Source organism: Osmerus eperlanus, chromosome 14 (assembly GCF_963692335.1).
Source record: "Osmerus eperlanus chromosome 14, fOsmEpe2.1, whole genome shotgun sequence".
NCBI lineage: Eukaryota > Metazoa > Chordata > Actinopteri > Osmeriformes > Osmeridae > Osmerus > Osmerus eperlanus.
The window spans coordinates 2,111,016-2,128,584 of NC_085031.1; the positions used below are offsets into that span (position 1 = coordinate 2,111,016).

General features: G+C 42.5%; 1 protein-coding gene and 1 long non-coding RNA gene across 2 annotated transcripts; one reads left to right on the top strand and one right to left on the bottom strand.

The window, feature by feature from the left end:
- Window positions 1-1,742: 1,742 nt before the first annotated feature.
- On the bottom strand, window positions 1,743-5,870 carry LOC134034115 (uncharacterized). The gene is made up of 4 exons (XM_062478478.1): window positions 5,679-5,870; window positions 4,735-4,914; window positions 4,330-4,491; window positions 1,743-3,196 (listed from the first exon to the last, which is right to left on the bottom strand). The coding sequence occupies exons 2-4, from the start codon at window positions 4,910-4,912 to the stop codon at window positions 2,781-2,783; spliced, it is 756 nt and encodes a 251-aa protein (XP_062334462.1). The 5' UTR covers window positions 4,913-4,914; window positions 5,679-5,870; the 3' UTR covers window positions 1,743-2,780.
- A 7,718-nt stretch (window positions 5,871-13,588) lies between these two features.
- On the top strand, window positions 13,589-14,789 carry LOC134033904 (uncharacterized). The gene is made up of 2 exons (XR_009932180.1): window positions 13,589-13,879; window positions 14,383-14,789. It is a non-coding gene; the product is annotated as an uncharacterized LOC134033904 (long non-coding RNA).
- The last annotated feature ends 2,780 nt before the right edge of the window (window positions 14,790-17,569 follow it).

Below are 17,569 nucleotides of genomic sequence, written 5' to 3' on the forward strand. Positions count from 1 at the left end.
CGTAACTTTTGAACCGTATGACCGATTTTCAAAAATGAGGTACCATTGGATTCCCTGGGTCAAGACGAGTTCAACACACCCTATGACGTCAATTTCCGGTTATATATATTTTCCGCCATTTCCGGTTTTATCGAAAACCTTTGAAAGCCTACTCCTCCTACAATTCTTCTTTAATCTTCCCCAGAATTGGCACACATCATCGTCAGAGCAACCCTCACAGAATTTATCCAAAGATTTTTGATTTTCAAAACCGTTTGTCCGGTACAGCCAATCAAAATCGGCAGCAAATACACCAAACAGGAAGTTGGGTCATATCTCAGCCAATCCTTGAGAAATCAACACCAAACTTGGTATGATGACTCGGAACCCTCATCTGAGGATGTCCAAACAATTTGGTGTCATGTGATCACTGGGCGTGGCCGCAGGATGCAAAAATGTGTTTGGGCCAATAACTGTTGATTCGTTTGCCTTTTATTAAGGGATTCCTTTGTCTCATGATATCTTGGGACATCCCGTGTGTGACACATGATAACTTGTGATAACAGCCGAATTGATGCGGCCGCCATTTTGAATTACTGAAAAAAAGTTTTTTCTGTACTCCTCCTACAAATGTTTTCCAATCTTCACCAAATTTGTCAGAGATCATCTTCAGACCAAGCCTCACAAACGCCATAATATGTTTTTTGGATTTTCAAAACCGTTTGCCCGGTACGGCCAATCAAAATGTGCCGTTAAGCCAGCAAACAGGAAGTTGGGTCGTATCTCAGCAAATCTTTGATGGATTCACACCAAACTTGTTCTGTTTGATCTTCAATTATAACATCCTTAATATCTCAAGCTTATTACAATTTTTTTAAATTTGTTTTTCAAGGCAAAAAACAAGACCTTTTCCATCTTTCTCAATCCAACGGGGCTCTGCAATGATTGTAGTTTTGTTGTGTTTTCTGGTGATACTTGTAAATAAATGTATTAGCAGTTAATACACAAGTTCCTTTGCAACATGAAGTATGCGAAAGCATTTTATTGGATTCAAACTATCTGCGCACCTGAGGTCATGGGTTCTTCTAGAAACAATGCAATTTTCCAATAGAATTGATGGGTCAGTAGGTGGCGCTTTCATCATACGTGTTGGTCTGTTATCTTGAACATAACCTGCTCCAGAGATGATACCGTCGTAATACTGAAAACACAGGGTTAAACCTGAAGTTACCTTGCTAACCCCAAATCCTGCTTCATAGTATAGGCCCCTGGTGTGAACACCTCAGAACATCTCAAAAATTTATATTTGCGGTATTCCACACTAACACTACAGTTTAATGAATAAATAATCACACAGAAAGACAATGAACTAAATATTTTACATTTCAAATGGGAAACGTGGACACAAGAGTAGTAATGCTTGGACCAAGGGTTTCTTACAGACCCTGTCTTCACATGAAAAACTCCAGCTTTAAGACTAGGAAAAAGCAATAAAGCCTAGAGTTGTTATCAGTCAATTTACCAATACCAATGATCTACTTTGATAGGTGAGCTCCTTCATTTGTACCTTAACAGTGTGAGAAGATGAGTGGATTCTGATTTATTTATTTTTTGAAAGAAAACACACCATGCCACTATCTGTAAGGCTTGTTTCACTGGTTTCCATCAAGTATACAGTATGAACAGTTGGGTTTTAGATAGTTTGTGCTATTTAATTAGACATGGATGTTTAATTAAACTAGGAAGCACACTGACACAATATGTATGTAGCATCTGTATTAATCTTATGAAATCGGACATGTGAAACATATTTAATCATAAACCGTATAAAGTGTCACATTCAACCGCTCCTAATTTGCATACATTCTATAACATATGAAGTACCACTCAATGAATATGAAGTAACGCTAGCAGCGATAACAGCAAAATAAAAACATAAAAACTAAAAAGCTAAAGTAGACCATATACATTTTCTCCAAAAAGATTTAAAGCTTAGCTAAAACACAGGTAATCTTCAATTTAAAACAAGTTATTTCTGTCTTCCAGAGGGTAAATGAAAAGTGCCACACTGGAAGACTGTGCAAATACTGTAGTTTCACTGTCATTTTCACAAAACCACCTGTGAAGACGAAACTGAAACATTTCCTTTTGGGCTGAACTCAGTGCAGGGATATTTTCTAAATTGAAACCATGAAAAAAGGTTATAACATCACGTGGGCTATTTTCATGGTTACACACAAACTTTCAAACATCAATGTACACCTAATCCTCAAACAATCGATTTTTAAATTCAGAAAGTAAATAATCTGTTTCTGTATGTTTTTTTAACAGGTGCACTTATTTTCATCTAGGTCACTTCTTTACAAATTCCAATACAATAGGTACTTTCATCTTTCCTCTAAACATTCTTAATAACTACAGTAAAAACGTGATCAAAACCTTAAAAAAACTGTGGGTAAATAGGATTACATTTCCCTATTGTATTTAAATCCCAGATTCCCATCATTCAAAGTAATAGGCAGACGAATAAAAGCTTTAAAACAAAATGTTTTGGGGGTGTTTTCTCCAGATTGGGGCTGGATTGCGCTTGAGGAAAATGGGGGTAAGTGACCAAAATAAAACTAGTGGAGATCTACACTGCTCTTACAGCAGCCTTCATTTTCAGTGCAATGGTCAACATCCTATAGTAACTTACGCCCCTGACACTAAAACTCCAGTGGTCACCAGCACACCTGATGGTAAGACACCAACCATGAGGCTAATTGTCACCCTTGTGCTGTTGGAGGCCATTCCAAACGATGTCACTCTGGGAACACCTCCCTCCACTCCTCTCCTATCTCTGCCCCCTGAGCAGGTTCTCTGGGTGTGAGGGGCTCTGTGTTGCAGTGTTCCTCCTCCTCCACCGCCGTGTATCCCCTGTGGGTGTGGTCAAGCTGCATGTTGCCCAGGCCTTTGATACTGATGATTGAGGCCATGCCCGAGAAGAGCAGGCCCAGCCCTGCAATGTAGAAGCTCTCCCCTGGATATGGCTGCATGCCTGTTGCTGCCCCTTCCCCATCCCCTCTACCTCTATCCCTGGTGGGGTGGCCTAAGCCTGGTCCCCACCTGGGCCCCCAGTCCCATAACAACAGCAGCCCCAGCCTGCCCTCTTGCAGGTTATGATGGATGATGTACAAGCAGGCCCCACACACTCCGAGAGCACATAGGAGGAGAGACACTTAATAGAGAGAGAGAGGAAAAGAGAAAATGGAACACATTATTGACTCCCAGAGAATGGGAGGGAGAGCTCAACCAACCAACCTACAACGTGCTCAACCGACCAACCTACATGGTTAAAGTACGGCATATTTTATGTAGGGCTGCAACTAACTATTATTTTAATAATCGATTAATCTGTTGATTCTTTTTTCGATTAATCGATGAATCGGATAAAAAAACAAAAAAGCATTAACTTCCAACAATTTATTCAAAAACAGAACTGACAGTGCAAATTCACAGTGCAAAACATCTTCAGAATGTGCACAAACAAGCACACCATTTTGAAAAAGTTATTAATATTAGTGTGGATGTAATGCTATTTTCCAAGATGAGCAATTTATTTGAGTTTTGTTTAAAACTTTATTGAAAATTGAAAGGTTGTGGAAGTAGGCCAGACTTTATTAGAACAATCTGGTGTATATTTAAGATTTGCGAGGATTAAGCTATTTTCAAAGATTAGTGATTTTCTATCATTTTATTTGAAACTTAATTGAAAAAGTAAAGGCTGTGGAAGTATACCAGACATTGTTAAGATACTCTGGTGTCTGTTTGAGGTTTTATATTCCTAAAAATATTATAAAAGTCTACATTTTTCAAAATGGTATGGGTTTTCACTCGGTCCCTAACGTGATGCTGCAAAGTAGCGTCTTCCGAATGTGAGACGAATGTCGAATATGAAACTAACTTCACCTCGGTCAATTAACACACTGTTTCGATGTATTTAGTGTGAAATGCTCCCACACCTTGGGTCGTACTGATTTCTCTGTCTCCGCCATGTGTTTCAGAACGTTACTCAACAACGTCTCTCCGATGGCCTTTCCTCTGCCTCCGCTCTGCGCTCAACTAAACTTTTTTTTTTAATACTCAAACATCTCCGCGACATATTGAGTGGCGTAATAATTGCACGACACAACAAATCGATAATGAAATTCGTTGCCAACGCTTTTAATAATCGATTTTAATCGATTCGTTGTTGCAGCCCTAATTTTATGCCATCTAAAGGATGCTTCTTAAAAGTCTTTTGATTATCACCTCCTCATAATCAGAGTATAATCAGAGCATGTTCAGGTAAAACAGGAGTTCAGGGGATACCTGTTGTGATGTGGAGGGACACCACCAGCCGTGGGTGGGACATTCCTCCCCCTATGAAGTCCAGCAGGAAGGAGGAGCTGGAAATTAGGACGGTGCTGTAGCACAGAGCAGCCAGGACATAGAGTAGCCACATCCCCCAACTGTTCATGCCACCCAGGGGACCTGCGGGAGACAAGATACAGATTATGGGCACATTATGGCTCTGGCAAGCATACACAGATCTAAAGTCACGCATTAACAAAACGATTATTAACTCACTCGCTCTAACACAAAAAAAACAAACACTATTTAAAAAAATATATACATATAAATAACCACATAAAGCACAATACAGTATATGTTATTAAATAAATGCCAAATGTTGGCGTGCCACCTATAACGTGGTCTTCCTGCACACATTCCTACCTGTGTCTGTGAGGTTCTGGCCAGCATGTAGAGTAAAGGCCACTCCATAGATGAGCCGTTTACCACTAGGGTCAGAGCTGTTTCTGACCTGGATCCAGTTAGGGTCAGCTATGGACGTACACAGTGACACCAGTGTGAAACACTGGCACACTGCGGCCGGGGACATACTAAGAGTCATGTCTGGATAGCAAAGAGGAATAAGCAACAACTGAATTAACTGGCCATATTGTAAAATGCAGAGTCCGCCAAATTGCTTAACTGAGAATAACACTTGTAGGACACTTGTTACAGTCAAATAGATAGTTATTCTAATAGTTAATCTACCCAGACAAGTTTGAAAAAACACCCAAAGCCTGGAAAGGTTTAAATTGCTGTAGGCTGTACTCTTACTACAGCTAGCTTTATTCAGACTGCAGTTGGTTATGACATCTCAATGTAGGCCTACACTAATTAACCACCTACCTACCAGATACAAATCATGTAAGATATTAAACAAGCAAATACGATACAAAATAAATTAAAAAACAACCCAGCTCTGAAACTTCATAGCCAAGATAGAGTTCATAACATCATCTCAAACCAAGGGAAAATGTAATTGAACATAGGCAACAGTTGACATGACACTCAACTATGGGAGTCGGGTGGCTGAGCGATTAGGAAATCAGGATATTAATCAGAAGGTTGCCGGTTCGACGTCCGGCCGTGCAAAATTACGTTGTGTCCTTGGGCAAGGCACTTCACCCTACTTACCTCCGGGGAATGTCCCAGTACTTACTGTAAGTCGCTCTGGATAAGAGCTTCTGTTCAATGACTAAATGTAAACTATGATAACACTGAATTTTTTAATTACGTTTAGCTACGTGCGAAAATATTTTAGTCGAACGTTTCATGCACGCGCATAACATACCAACTAGCTTGCTGCCGTGGTTTACTCATTTACTTACCCGCCAGACATTAATAAAGAATTGCCAAAATGCCTCTAACCATTCACGTTTTGCTTGCCACCTTCTTCATGTGTCTTAACAGTTATTTGTTCAGGCACGAAACACTCAGCATCCGGCTACAGGATCCCAAGCCTAACCCTCGCCAATGAAGAGGATATTTATTTCATTTAGCTAGCTAAATCTTCTGCTTCCGGTGTTGTGCCACCTGATGCATGACTCTCTGGATAGGCAGCCCCTCGCAGGAGCGCGCGCGAACCACTCAGAATCTAAGAGTGAAGGATTTCGTCTTGATATCGCAACCAAACAAAAGGGAGACAGAAGTCTGACATTATACTTTCTTTGTTATAGAATTCAAGAGAAGAATGTCGTTATTTGTGTAAATATCAGATGCTATTTTCAACACAAAATTCTTAAAATTCGTCGTTCAAACAACATTCTTGCTCCACGACATCGCATTCTGAGGAAATATACCCCAGCTATGATTACCAAAGGAAATGTATTTTGTGTAGCAGGTTAAAAGTATTTCACATGGCTCTTCATACTAATGTATAGGTTCAAAGGCATGCGATTTTAATGCAGTTAGCCTGCGCGTAGGGTGGGTTACTCAGACAGGTCGAAAACAAATAGCCTGGTCCTAACCAGGGGACCGTTCTCCGTACGTCGCACATCCAAGATGACATCATCTTGCTTATCATGATCTGGCTAATTCGGTTCTTCGAACACACTTGTTGTTTATGATTAGTATAGCTGGATTGAGTTATACGTTGGTCTAAAAGGGGGTATGTATCGATAGTAGAAACCTTGATCAGCAACGCTGCTATTGGCTGCTCACATAAGTCTATTGCTGCTCACCGTGGCCAAAATGAGCGCCCTGTTTTTTCCGCAACAGAGCCAATAGAGCAACAGCTTGCTCGAAGGTTACTCCGAATTTGAAGATTTTATCAGAACGCCAGGGAACACCTCAAAGTCTGCAAAATCCAAGAAAGAGGGCTGGCAAAAAGTAGCAGACCAAATTAAATGTAGAGGAGTGACGTGTTTTATCGCTTATTACAGTAAGCTAGGCCTATGTTTTTTTTATTTTCATACTTTCATATTTTCATTTATCATGTTTAATGTCATATGATGTGGTTTCAACAAATGTATTATGTAAATGACACCCTCAAAAAGTATAGGCTAGCATATCGCGCTGTGCTTAAGGAGCCTATCTATCACGCAATGAGCAATTAATTTGGTTTCATGTTAAATTCTGCTAATTATTCTTGCACCTTCTGCAACAGGTTCCTGTAGTAAAAACGGACAAGACATGTCTGTGACAGACTTCCTGTATCACCTCTGCTTGTAAAGCCTCAATCTATTCGTGTTTACATAAAATAAACCTGCTCCCTAGCAGGTTTAAGCTTACGGACCTGTTGCTATGACAGCAAGTCCAGGATGAGCTTCGAAGAACAAAACAATCCAAGATAATGACAAATCGCCAACAATCAAATCCAGCTAACTGAGTTAGCGACGTACGGAGAACGGGCCCCAGACCCTCGTACATTTCATTTGTACAGAGGGTCTGGGATTGCTCCATTGACAAGCGTTAACTTCCTTGAAGGCTATGGAGGACCAAACCTGCCATATTTACAAATAAATGAATGAATAAATAAATGTCCACATCCATGCATTTAGACAGAAATAAATGAATACTTGTATTAATTAATGCACAATTGTCAATCAATAGTTAATCATAATTTACATTTATCAGTCAGGTGGCTGAGCGGTTAGAGAATCGGGCTAGTAATCAGAAGGTCGCTGGTTCGATTCCCTGCCGTGCCAGGTGACGTTGTGTCCTTGGGCAAGGCACTTCACCCTACTTGCCTCGGGGGAATGTCCCTGTACTTACTATAAGTCGCTCTGGATAAGAGTGTCTGCTAAATGTAAATTACTAAATGTGTATTCATTTATTTGTGTATTTATTTATTCATTTATTCATTCATTCCTGTATTTCTTCATCTCAATATGTTAATGAGATGTGTCAATCAAAAATAGGTAGGCGGTATTTGACACACCATTGGCTAATCGTTTTCAACGCGTTGTATTCAATTATGTTAGCCTTACATCCAACCTTGCTGTCATGGACGACATAAAAAGGGCAATTGCCAGAGACTTGGCCAGGCTGGCCGATCTTGTTGAAAACGAAAATGTATGTCCCGACTTCCTACTGTTCCGTGTAGAGGCTATAATGGCAAATATAGGACTTGTAGCTGCTGAAATGGACACAGAGTTAGACCCACTTGTTCTTGAAAACTTGGAACGCGTTGCACACCAAATAGGATTCTCAAGTGACAGCACTAGCAGGATCGCGGGACGACCTTTACATCCTTTGCCCATCAGTGCCAGGGCCGGATCCAGGGGGGGGGGGGGTAGATTTCAAGCTCCTTCTGACTTCAGCCAAAATGGTTACATGTTGAATCTATGAAAAAGTCTGTTAGTGCTCTAGTTTTCTACCAATCTTTTTAAAAGATTCTCCAGTGATTGTCTGGCTGATAATGGGCAACGTAGGTTAGAGCTCCGCATCCACGTTTACCGATAAAAGTGAAATCAACCTCGAATCTCTTGCCAGTCACTCACTTGTTCTCGAAGTTATTGTATATCGGTCTTTTGTGGAGGGCTTTGACGAATAGTAAAGTGTAGCATTGGTGTTTAATGTTACACCCTGGAATTTCATACTTTCTGTTTCAATTGTAATCTTTATTTGTTTTCATAGAAGATACACGGGTTAAAGACATTAACAGTAGTCTTTTAGCTTTGTTAGCCATCGATTGTTCTTTGCGTGCGTGTTTGTACCTACAAAGAAAAACCTTTTATCATGCATCGATTTCTGATCCCCAAACCATCTACTACTGCCCCTGCCAGGGGCGCCGCCAGGAATTTCGGGCCCCATGGCAAAAATTCCAGTAGCCGATTTACCTACAGCTGAATGAGCCATATTGAATGAGCACAGGGAGAAATGGCTTGAGTTGCCTGCCCTGTTGTAGCAAGTTTAGCAAATGGTTGTTACACATACATGAAATGTTGTTAATATAGTTTATTCCCGTTATTTTAAAACAGATTTGATATTTCTGTCAATAACGTTTTTACGTTCATGACATGATGGCAAATATTATATTATGTTAAGCATGAGCATAGATTGTTGACATGTCTATCTGGAACAAAGACGAAGATTAATACTTTAACTGATAACCACAATAAGAAATGATATAAATATGATTAGTCTTGCCTTCAGAAGCTTTTGTTAAACACACCCATTATTCTTTTTTTTAATCGTGTCATCAAGCCAGACTGCTTTTGTGGGACAATGAAGGTCCTCAGTGACTGTTTCACCCCCACTTATATCTGATGGAAACGTCTTGTATATAGGCCTAGTTCTGTTAATATGCCCCTTTCAAAGGCAAATGTTAAATAAAGTATATTTTAGACACACTTCTCAAGCTTTTATTTATTACATTATTTCCAAGTCTTGTTAGATCACGTTATATCCATTAATATGCGTTTGGTTTTGTAGAACATATAAAACACAGGCCACATTTCTACACTGATATGTAAATTGCAGGCAGTGTGAATTTCGTGGCATTTCGTTTGAAAATACAGTTGACAGTAAGCTATGGTAAGCCTGCATTATGGAAGATTTCTGTTACCAAAATAACTATTGAGCTTTCTTTGCCTGGCGAGAACAACGACGGAGCTAGTTGTTCATGTTAACAGTTTATTTAATCCGATACAATGCATTGGAAATCATACTCAAATCACAAGAAAAAAACGCAACATATGTGATGAGTTCCATCTAGAATAGCCCTATATTTAGCCTTATAGCCTATTTCTAACAACCAAGTGAAAGGAATACTATACAATGACAGCGTACATTTACGTAAAGTTTGCATCATGTCTCTGATTCTTATAGGACTTGTACCCCATTCTGCCACTGCAATGCCTTAGCTCACACGCTCGCAACCATATAAATCTATGCTCGAAACTGGTTGTCGCAAAGTATGAGGTGTACAGCTAGTTGCAAGCGTGCACGAGGTCTCGGAGCTAGGGAAAAAAAGAGCCACTGTTTAAAGCTAGACCGGAAGAGTCGGAAGTGGAAAGATGGCGCGGTCCGGTTTCGCGCTCTCGCTTGCCTCACTGCGCCACTGAGCCAGAGCCTGTTTAAGGAGAGCCTGGCCACTCCCTATTAAGCCCCATTGTACCGAATTTTGTTGCAGTTCCACCAGAGTTCCACTGGGAGTGATCGCGGTCGAGTGCAGAATGAATGGGAGTCTATGGAGCTAAACGGCTAAATTTGTGTCTTTCACCTGATTGTCGTTGAGAAATCTCAGATTTGATTGTAGTTTTTGCATGTTCAACATGGATTACAGGTCGAAAGTTGAATGAACGAGTACTTTTCGATTTCTTACAGGGTAAGTCGTTATTGCCCATAACACGCTAGCATTCTGCTAACGAATGCTGATTGGTTAGTGAAGGACTGACTACGACCAGAGATCCCGCTTGATGGCATCCGAAGCAGAACCAGAATGTCAGAGCATTAGAAACATTAGCAACAACATTAGCAAACCAAAACTCTTTCTAGCATGTGTATTGACAGGGAGAGCCTAACCTATCAGCTGTGTTGTCGATGCCTCGAGAGAAAAGTGGAAGTAACCAGAGCTTGCCGTCAAGCAGTATCTCAGGCCGTACAATGTGTATCAGAATCAGAATCAGAATGGGATTTATTCGCCATGAAAGTTTGCACAGACAAGGAATTTGCTTTGGCAGGAAGGTGCATACAATAAACATATAGGGACCTAAAATCTAAATATGTGGACTATCTATACTAAGGGTACATAAACTAGCAGTACTAAGTGGGATTAGAATTGAATTAAATATACAATAAAATATAAGTTGCCGTAAATTACAATATAAAAATACAAAAATACAAATATTACAAAAAAATACAAATGTACAAGATACAATTTTGTAATGCAGTGCAAAAAGCAGTGTGTTTTAAGCAGGAAGTCATTAGAGTCAGTGTGGTCCCTTGGCCTTGTTGAAGAGGCCAACAGCGGAAGGGAAGAAACTGTTTTTGTGGCGTGAGGTATTGGTCCTGATGGACCGCAGCCTTCTGCCGGAGGGGAGTGACTGAAACAGAGAGTGTCCAGGGTGGGAGGAGTCGGCCACAATCTTCCTCGCTCGCCTCAGGGTCCTCGAGGTGTGCAGGTCCTCGAGGGTAGGCAGATTGCAGCCAATCACCTTCTCAGCAGTGCGGATGATACGCTGCAGCCTGCTCTTGTCCTTGGCAGTGGCAGCAGCGTACCAGACGGTGATGGAGGAGGTGAGGATGGACTCAATGATGGCTGAGTAGAAGTGCACCATCATTGTCTTTGGCAGGTTGAACTTCTTCAGCTGCCAAAGGAAGTACATCCTCTGTTGTGCTTTCTTGATGAGGGAGCTGATGTTCAATTCCCACTTGAGGTCGTGGGAGAGGATAGTGCCCAGGAAGCGGAAGGACTCCACAGTGTTGACTGGGGAGTCACACAGGGTGATGGGGGTGAGTGGGGCTGTGTTCTTCCTGAAGTCCACAACCATCTCCACTGTCTTAAGAGCATTGAGCTCTAAGTTGTTCTGGCTGCACCAGGTCACCAGGTTGGCCGCTTCCCACCTATAATCAGACTCGTCTCCACCAGAGATGAGCCCAATAAGGGTGGTGTCGTCCGCAAACTTCAGGAGTTTGACGGACGGATGACTGGAGGTGCAACTGTTGGTGTACAGGGAGAAGAGCAGAGGAGAAAGGACGCAGCCCTGAGGTGATCCGGTGCTGATGGACCGGGAGTCAGAGACTTGTGTTCCCAGCTTAACGCACTGCTTCCTGTCAGACAGGAAGTCTGGGATCCACCTGCAGGTGGAATCAGGCACGTTCAGCTGGGAGAGCTTGTCCTGAAGCAGGGCGGGGATGATGGTATTGAAGGCAGAGCTGAAGTCCACAAACAGGATCCTGGCATAGAATGCAGGGGAGTCCAGGTGCTGTAGGGTGAAGTGGAGGGCCATGTTAACTGCATCGTCCACAGACCTGTTGGCTCTGTAGGCAAACTGCAGGGGGTCCAGTAGAGGGTCAGTGATGGATTTAAGGTGTGCCAGCACCAGGGGCTCGAAAGACTTCATTACCACAGAGGTCAGGGCGACGGGTTTGTAGTCATTATGTCCTGTTGGCCTTGGCTTTTTGGGCACAGGGATGATGGTGGAGGACTTGAGACAGGCTGGCACATGGCATGTCTCAAGGGAGGTGTTAAAGATGTAGGTAAACACCGGAGACAGCTGGTCAGCGCAGTGCTTGAGGGTGGCTGGAGAGACAGAGTCCGGCCCAGCTGCTTTGCGGGGATTCTGCCTCTTGAAAAGTCTGTTAACTTCACCCTCCTGAATGGAGAGAGTCGTCACTGTAGAGGGGGGAGGTGGGAGGCCTCCTGGGTGGGAAGGGGTAGTTCAGGACTGTCCAATTGTCTTTCAAATCTGCAGTAGAACTCATTCAGGTCGTTGGCCAGGCGGGAGTCGTTAGTGGAGTGGGGGGCTCTGGGCTTGTAGTTGGTAATCTGCCTGAGCCCTCTCCAGACAGAAGCTGAGTCGTTTGCAGAGAATTGGTGTTTTAGTCTCTCTGAGTACAGTCATTTAGCCTCCCTCACCGCCTTGCTAAACCTGTTCTTCGACTCCTTGAAACTGTCTTTGTCCCCACTCCTAAACGCAGCCTCTTTCTCTGACCTCAACCTTCTGAGTTTAGCTGTAAACCAAGGTTTGTCGTTGTTGTAGCTTACCCTGGTGCGTGTTGGTATACAGCAGTCCTCACAGAAGCTGATGTATGATGTCACAGCCTCTGTGAGCTCATCCAGACTATTGGTAGCAGTCGTGAACATGTCCCAGTCAGTGCAGTCCAAGCACGCCCGCAGATCCTCCATAGCTTCACTGGTCCACTGTTTTGATGTCCTCACAGCAGGCTTACAGCGCTTTAGCTTCTGCCTGTATGCAGGAATCAGGTGGACCATGGCGTGGTCAGAGTGACCCAGTGCTGCTCGGGGGACCGCATGGTATGCTTTGCTGATTGTAGAGTAGCAGTATGTATGACGTCAATGACATTTTAAAAGGCTTTTTAGAACAGACAGGTGACTTTTAAAAAATCTATCACCCAGCGGTGTGTATTTTTTTTCCTCCCCTTTCGAATTCAGAATTCAAATTACTAGACAAAAAATTATATCCTGAGAAAAGTGGATTTTGAGGGGTATAGCTCCATAGACCTCCATTCATTCTGCACTCGACCGTTAGCGCCCTCATATGGAACTAGAGTGGATAGTAGGTCAGCACCCATAGGTTGCTGACCTATGTCAGACTAGTCAGACATTCTCTGACTGAGCACTTTTCATAGAAATGAATGGGGACGCCATCTTGGAAGACAAAAGTTGCTTCCTCTAGTTATATTAACTCTATGAGTAAGACTGTTGCGCACAGTAGGCTACTGGCTATGGAGGACCAAACCTGCCAAAATTAAAAATAAATAAATAAATGTATAAATAAATGTATTTATACATAAATAAAAAAAAATATATAAAAATAAATGTATGAAAACATCTTAATTACGTATTTATTTATTTACATGGCCTTTTATTTCTGTATTTATTTATTTTTGTATTTTTATTTCTGTGTACATTTATTTCTGTATTTATTTATTTCTGTGTACATTTATTTCTGTATTTCCTTGTCCTTAAGCTAATGAGGTAAGCTGTCAATCAATGTATGTCACGGTGTCACCTTAACCCCATTGGTTGATCGGTATCAGAGTGCGAAGATGGACTTTCCATGCCTGGGTTTGCTATGACTACCTTAGTAAACAAAAGACTGCACACACGCAATAGATAGCGAGATATGAGAGTTTTGGCTAGCTAACCTTGCTAAAAAAAAGTGCTAGTCAAGATGTTTAACTTTTTCGCGTTGAGGCTCTGGATACCAATTTGTACCATTTAGCTGCCTGCAGAGTCATAAAGAGAAAGAGTTGCGTCAATTGCCTTTACGTTCATGGTACTGTACTGTACTGTACTGTAGGCTAGTTAGAACTAGAGCGAGCTAGCATCAGTTTCAAACACAGCAGCATCGTCGTTGAGGAACAGTTGTACTGTACTGTATGATGGAGTTGTGCCAAGGTAAGAATGTGGAAGTTCTTGGCCCATTTTCTGGCATCTAGTACAGTTAACATTTCAGTATCTTAAAGTGCCGAGATTTTTTGATGCTAGCTAGACATGTAGAAGCCAGAACGTAGCAAAAACAATGTGCTACGAAGTGAGTGATGACCTGTTTATGTAATGATCAGTGTAGCTAGCTAATTTAGTGCACTATTTATATTTATTGAGAAACTAATGCCTACAAACAAGTTTGTGTGAGAGGAAAGCTGTATTTAATTATTAATCCGTAACTGTGGTCGCTTATTTGCACCATAGTCTGGGGGTTGGTACAGTAAGAAATTGGATGATATTATACAGTGTCAAGGAACCATCAAAGAACATAGTACAACATGGTTAATCTATTCATAAAGTGAATGTTTACTAAGCAAACTATGAGTTAGAGACCATTGTAACATTCAGTCCATCATGTGATTATCATTACAGCTTACTGTCTGTTTATGTGTGTGTGTCTATGGCCCTTGCAGTCTGGCATTGCTACTGATGTTGATGTGAGCTGAAAAGGAGGCCCAGTGCCTTGGAGGTGGATGTCAGACCACTGGACGAAGGAGCGCTGGATGGGAGACCACTAGTTGAAGGAGCGCTGGATGGGAGACCACTGGATGAGAGATTTCTGGATGAGGGAAAATGTGATGGAGTGGGCTGTCTTATATTTAAACCACAGTATTTTTGTCATTACTATGCTTTTAATTGTGGTCGTTATTGAGTTATATTGAGTTTGCTCCAGTTGACTTTAGCAAACCACCTCTTTCTCCTCTCACTATCAGCTGGGAAGCCGTAGCCTACATCACGACTCCCTATTTGGAGCATGCAATACATCCCCATGCATCACACCCAACCATTATGAAATCCAAGATGCTAGGTGCAAGACCAAGACAGCGCGGTGTAGACAAAAGCGTTACCTTTATTGTGTCACCCTTTACACTCTTTTCATAGCAGAGACTAAAATAACGTGTACATATTTGAATAGTCATGTTGACTATCATGTAGTTGTACTGTAGCCTTTCACAACCAAGTCCTTGAGGTTTAATCATTGTGCACTACACATGCATAAAATGATACTATATAGTAGGGAAAGATTAAATAAAGATGCAGAACAAACTACTTGTTTCCAAGTTACATTTAATGACAACACATGAAGGGTATGAAGAGATTCTTAACCCAGCTCGTCTGCACTGTTGGGTCTGGTGTCTCTCATCTTCCTCTTGACAATACTCATAGAGTCTATGGGTTCAGGTCAGTCAAGTTTGCTGACCAATCAAGTGATACCATGGTCATTAAACCAGGTTCTGTTACTTCTGGCAGTGTGGGCAGGTGCCAAGTCGTGCTGGAAAATGAAATCAGCATCTCCATAAAGCTTGTCAATGGAAGGAAGCATGAAGTGCTCTAAAATGTCCTGGTAGACGGCTGCATTGACTTTGGACTTGATAAAACTGTGGACCTACCAGCAGATTACATGGTTCTGCAAATCATCACTTGGAAACTTCAAACTGGACTTCAAGCAACTTGGATTCTGTGCCTCTCCACTTTTCCTCCAGACTCTGGGACTTTTATTTCCAAGTGAAATGCAACATTTACTTTAATCTGAAAAGAGGATCTTGGACCACTGAGCAAGTCCTTTCCCTTTTCTCCTTCGCCTGGGTAAGACGCTTCTGACGTTGTCTCTGGTTCAGGAGTGGCTTGACACGAGGAATGCGACAGTTGTAGCCCATGTCCTGGATACATCTGTGCGTGGTGGCTTTTGATGCACTGACTCCAGCCTCAGTCCACTCCTTGTGAATTTCCCCCAAATTCTTGAATGACCGTTGCTTCACAATCCTCTCAAGGCTGCAGTTATCCCTGTTGCTTGTGCACCTTTTTCTACCACAATTTTCCCTTCCACTCAACTTTCTATTAATATGCTTGGATACAGCACTTTGGGAACAGCCAGCGTCTTTAGCAATGACTTTTAGTGGCTTACCCTCCTTGTGGAGGGTGTCAATGATTGTCTTCAGGACAGCAGTCTTCCCCATGACCGTGTAGCCTACTGAACCAGACTTAGAGACCATTTAAAGGCTTAGGAAACCGTTACAGGAGATAATCAGCTGATTAGAGTAGGACATCATGAGTCTACAATATTTAACTTTTTCAGTCAAATGTTCTAGGATACTGAAATTTGGGTTTTCATTAGCTGTAAGCCATAACCATCCAAATTAAAAGAAATAAACACTTCAAATGTTTCACTCTGTGTGTAATGCCTCTGTATAATATATGAATTTCACCTTTTTCCATGATATTCTAATTTACTGAGATTCACCTGTGTCGGTCTAACTGCAGAGTATAGTAGTATAACCATGCTTATAAACTAGACCGCACCATTTCAATGATATGCAATCTACATAATGTATTTGTGACCTGCTAGGGAAGTTACCCGGCTACTTATGTAATGTTACAACACTGGATTAAAATCAAAATGATTAGAGCTACGTCTAAATTCATTTACACAAGTTTCTTAGTTTGACCCGTCTGACACACTCGTCGACACACTGCTAGCTGGAGTTTGCTAAATTGATCAGAATTTGTGGTTGTCGTAGGCCTACGCGATAAGTAGGCTACACTTCAAAATATAGGCTACACTTCAAAACATCATCTGACCAGATATCAATAGTCTGATCAACTGCCTTTAGTAGCTCCTTTTACCCGTCTAGACATGTTTACTGTGACTTTACTTCTCTAATGTATCTGGGCTGGATTGCTATGGCATAATGCTTGTCTGAACGTCCTGCCCCGATCCCGCCCTGATCCCGCCCCAATCCCGCCCCCTAATTAGCTTAAGGATGAAGAAATACAGAAATAAATGTACACAGAAATAAATAAATACAGAAATAAATACAGACAGAAATAAATTACGTAGAAAATAAAAGACTATCCATCCATCCATCATCTTCCGCTTGTCCGGGGGTCGGGTCGCGGGGGCAGCAACCTAAGCAGGGAGGCCCAGACTTTCCTCTCCCCGGCCACTTCCACCAGCTCTTCCTGGGGGACCCCAAGGCGTTCCCATGCCAGCCGAGAGACATAGTCCCTCCAGCGTGTCCTGGGTCTTCCCCGGGGCCTCTTCCCAGTGGGACGTGCCCAGAACACCTCACCAGGGAGGCGTCCAGGAGGCATCCTTATCAGATGCCCGAGCCACCTCAACTGGCCCCTCTCAACGCGGAGGAGCAGCGGTTCTACTCTGAGCCCCTCCCAGATGACCGAGCTTCTCACCCTATCTCTAAGGGAGAGCCCGGACACCCTGCGGAGAAAACTCATTTCGGCCGCTTGTATTCGCGATCTCGTTCTTTCGGTCACTACCCACAGTTCGTGACCATAGGTGAGGGTAGGAACGTAGATCGACTGGTAAATAGAGAGCTTTGCCTTTCGACTCAGCTCCTTCTTCACCACAACGGACCGATGCAGAGCCCGCATCACTGCGGACGCCGCACCGATCCGCCTGTCGATCTCGCGCTCCATCCTTCCCTCACTCGTAAACAAGACCCCGAGATACTTGAACTCCTCCGCTTGGGACAAGATCTCCTCCCCGACCCGGAGATTGCACTCCACCTTTTTCCGGTCGATAACCATGGCCTCAGATTTGGAGGTGCTGATTCCCATCCCAGCCGCTTCGCATTCGGTTGC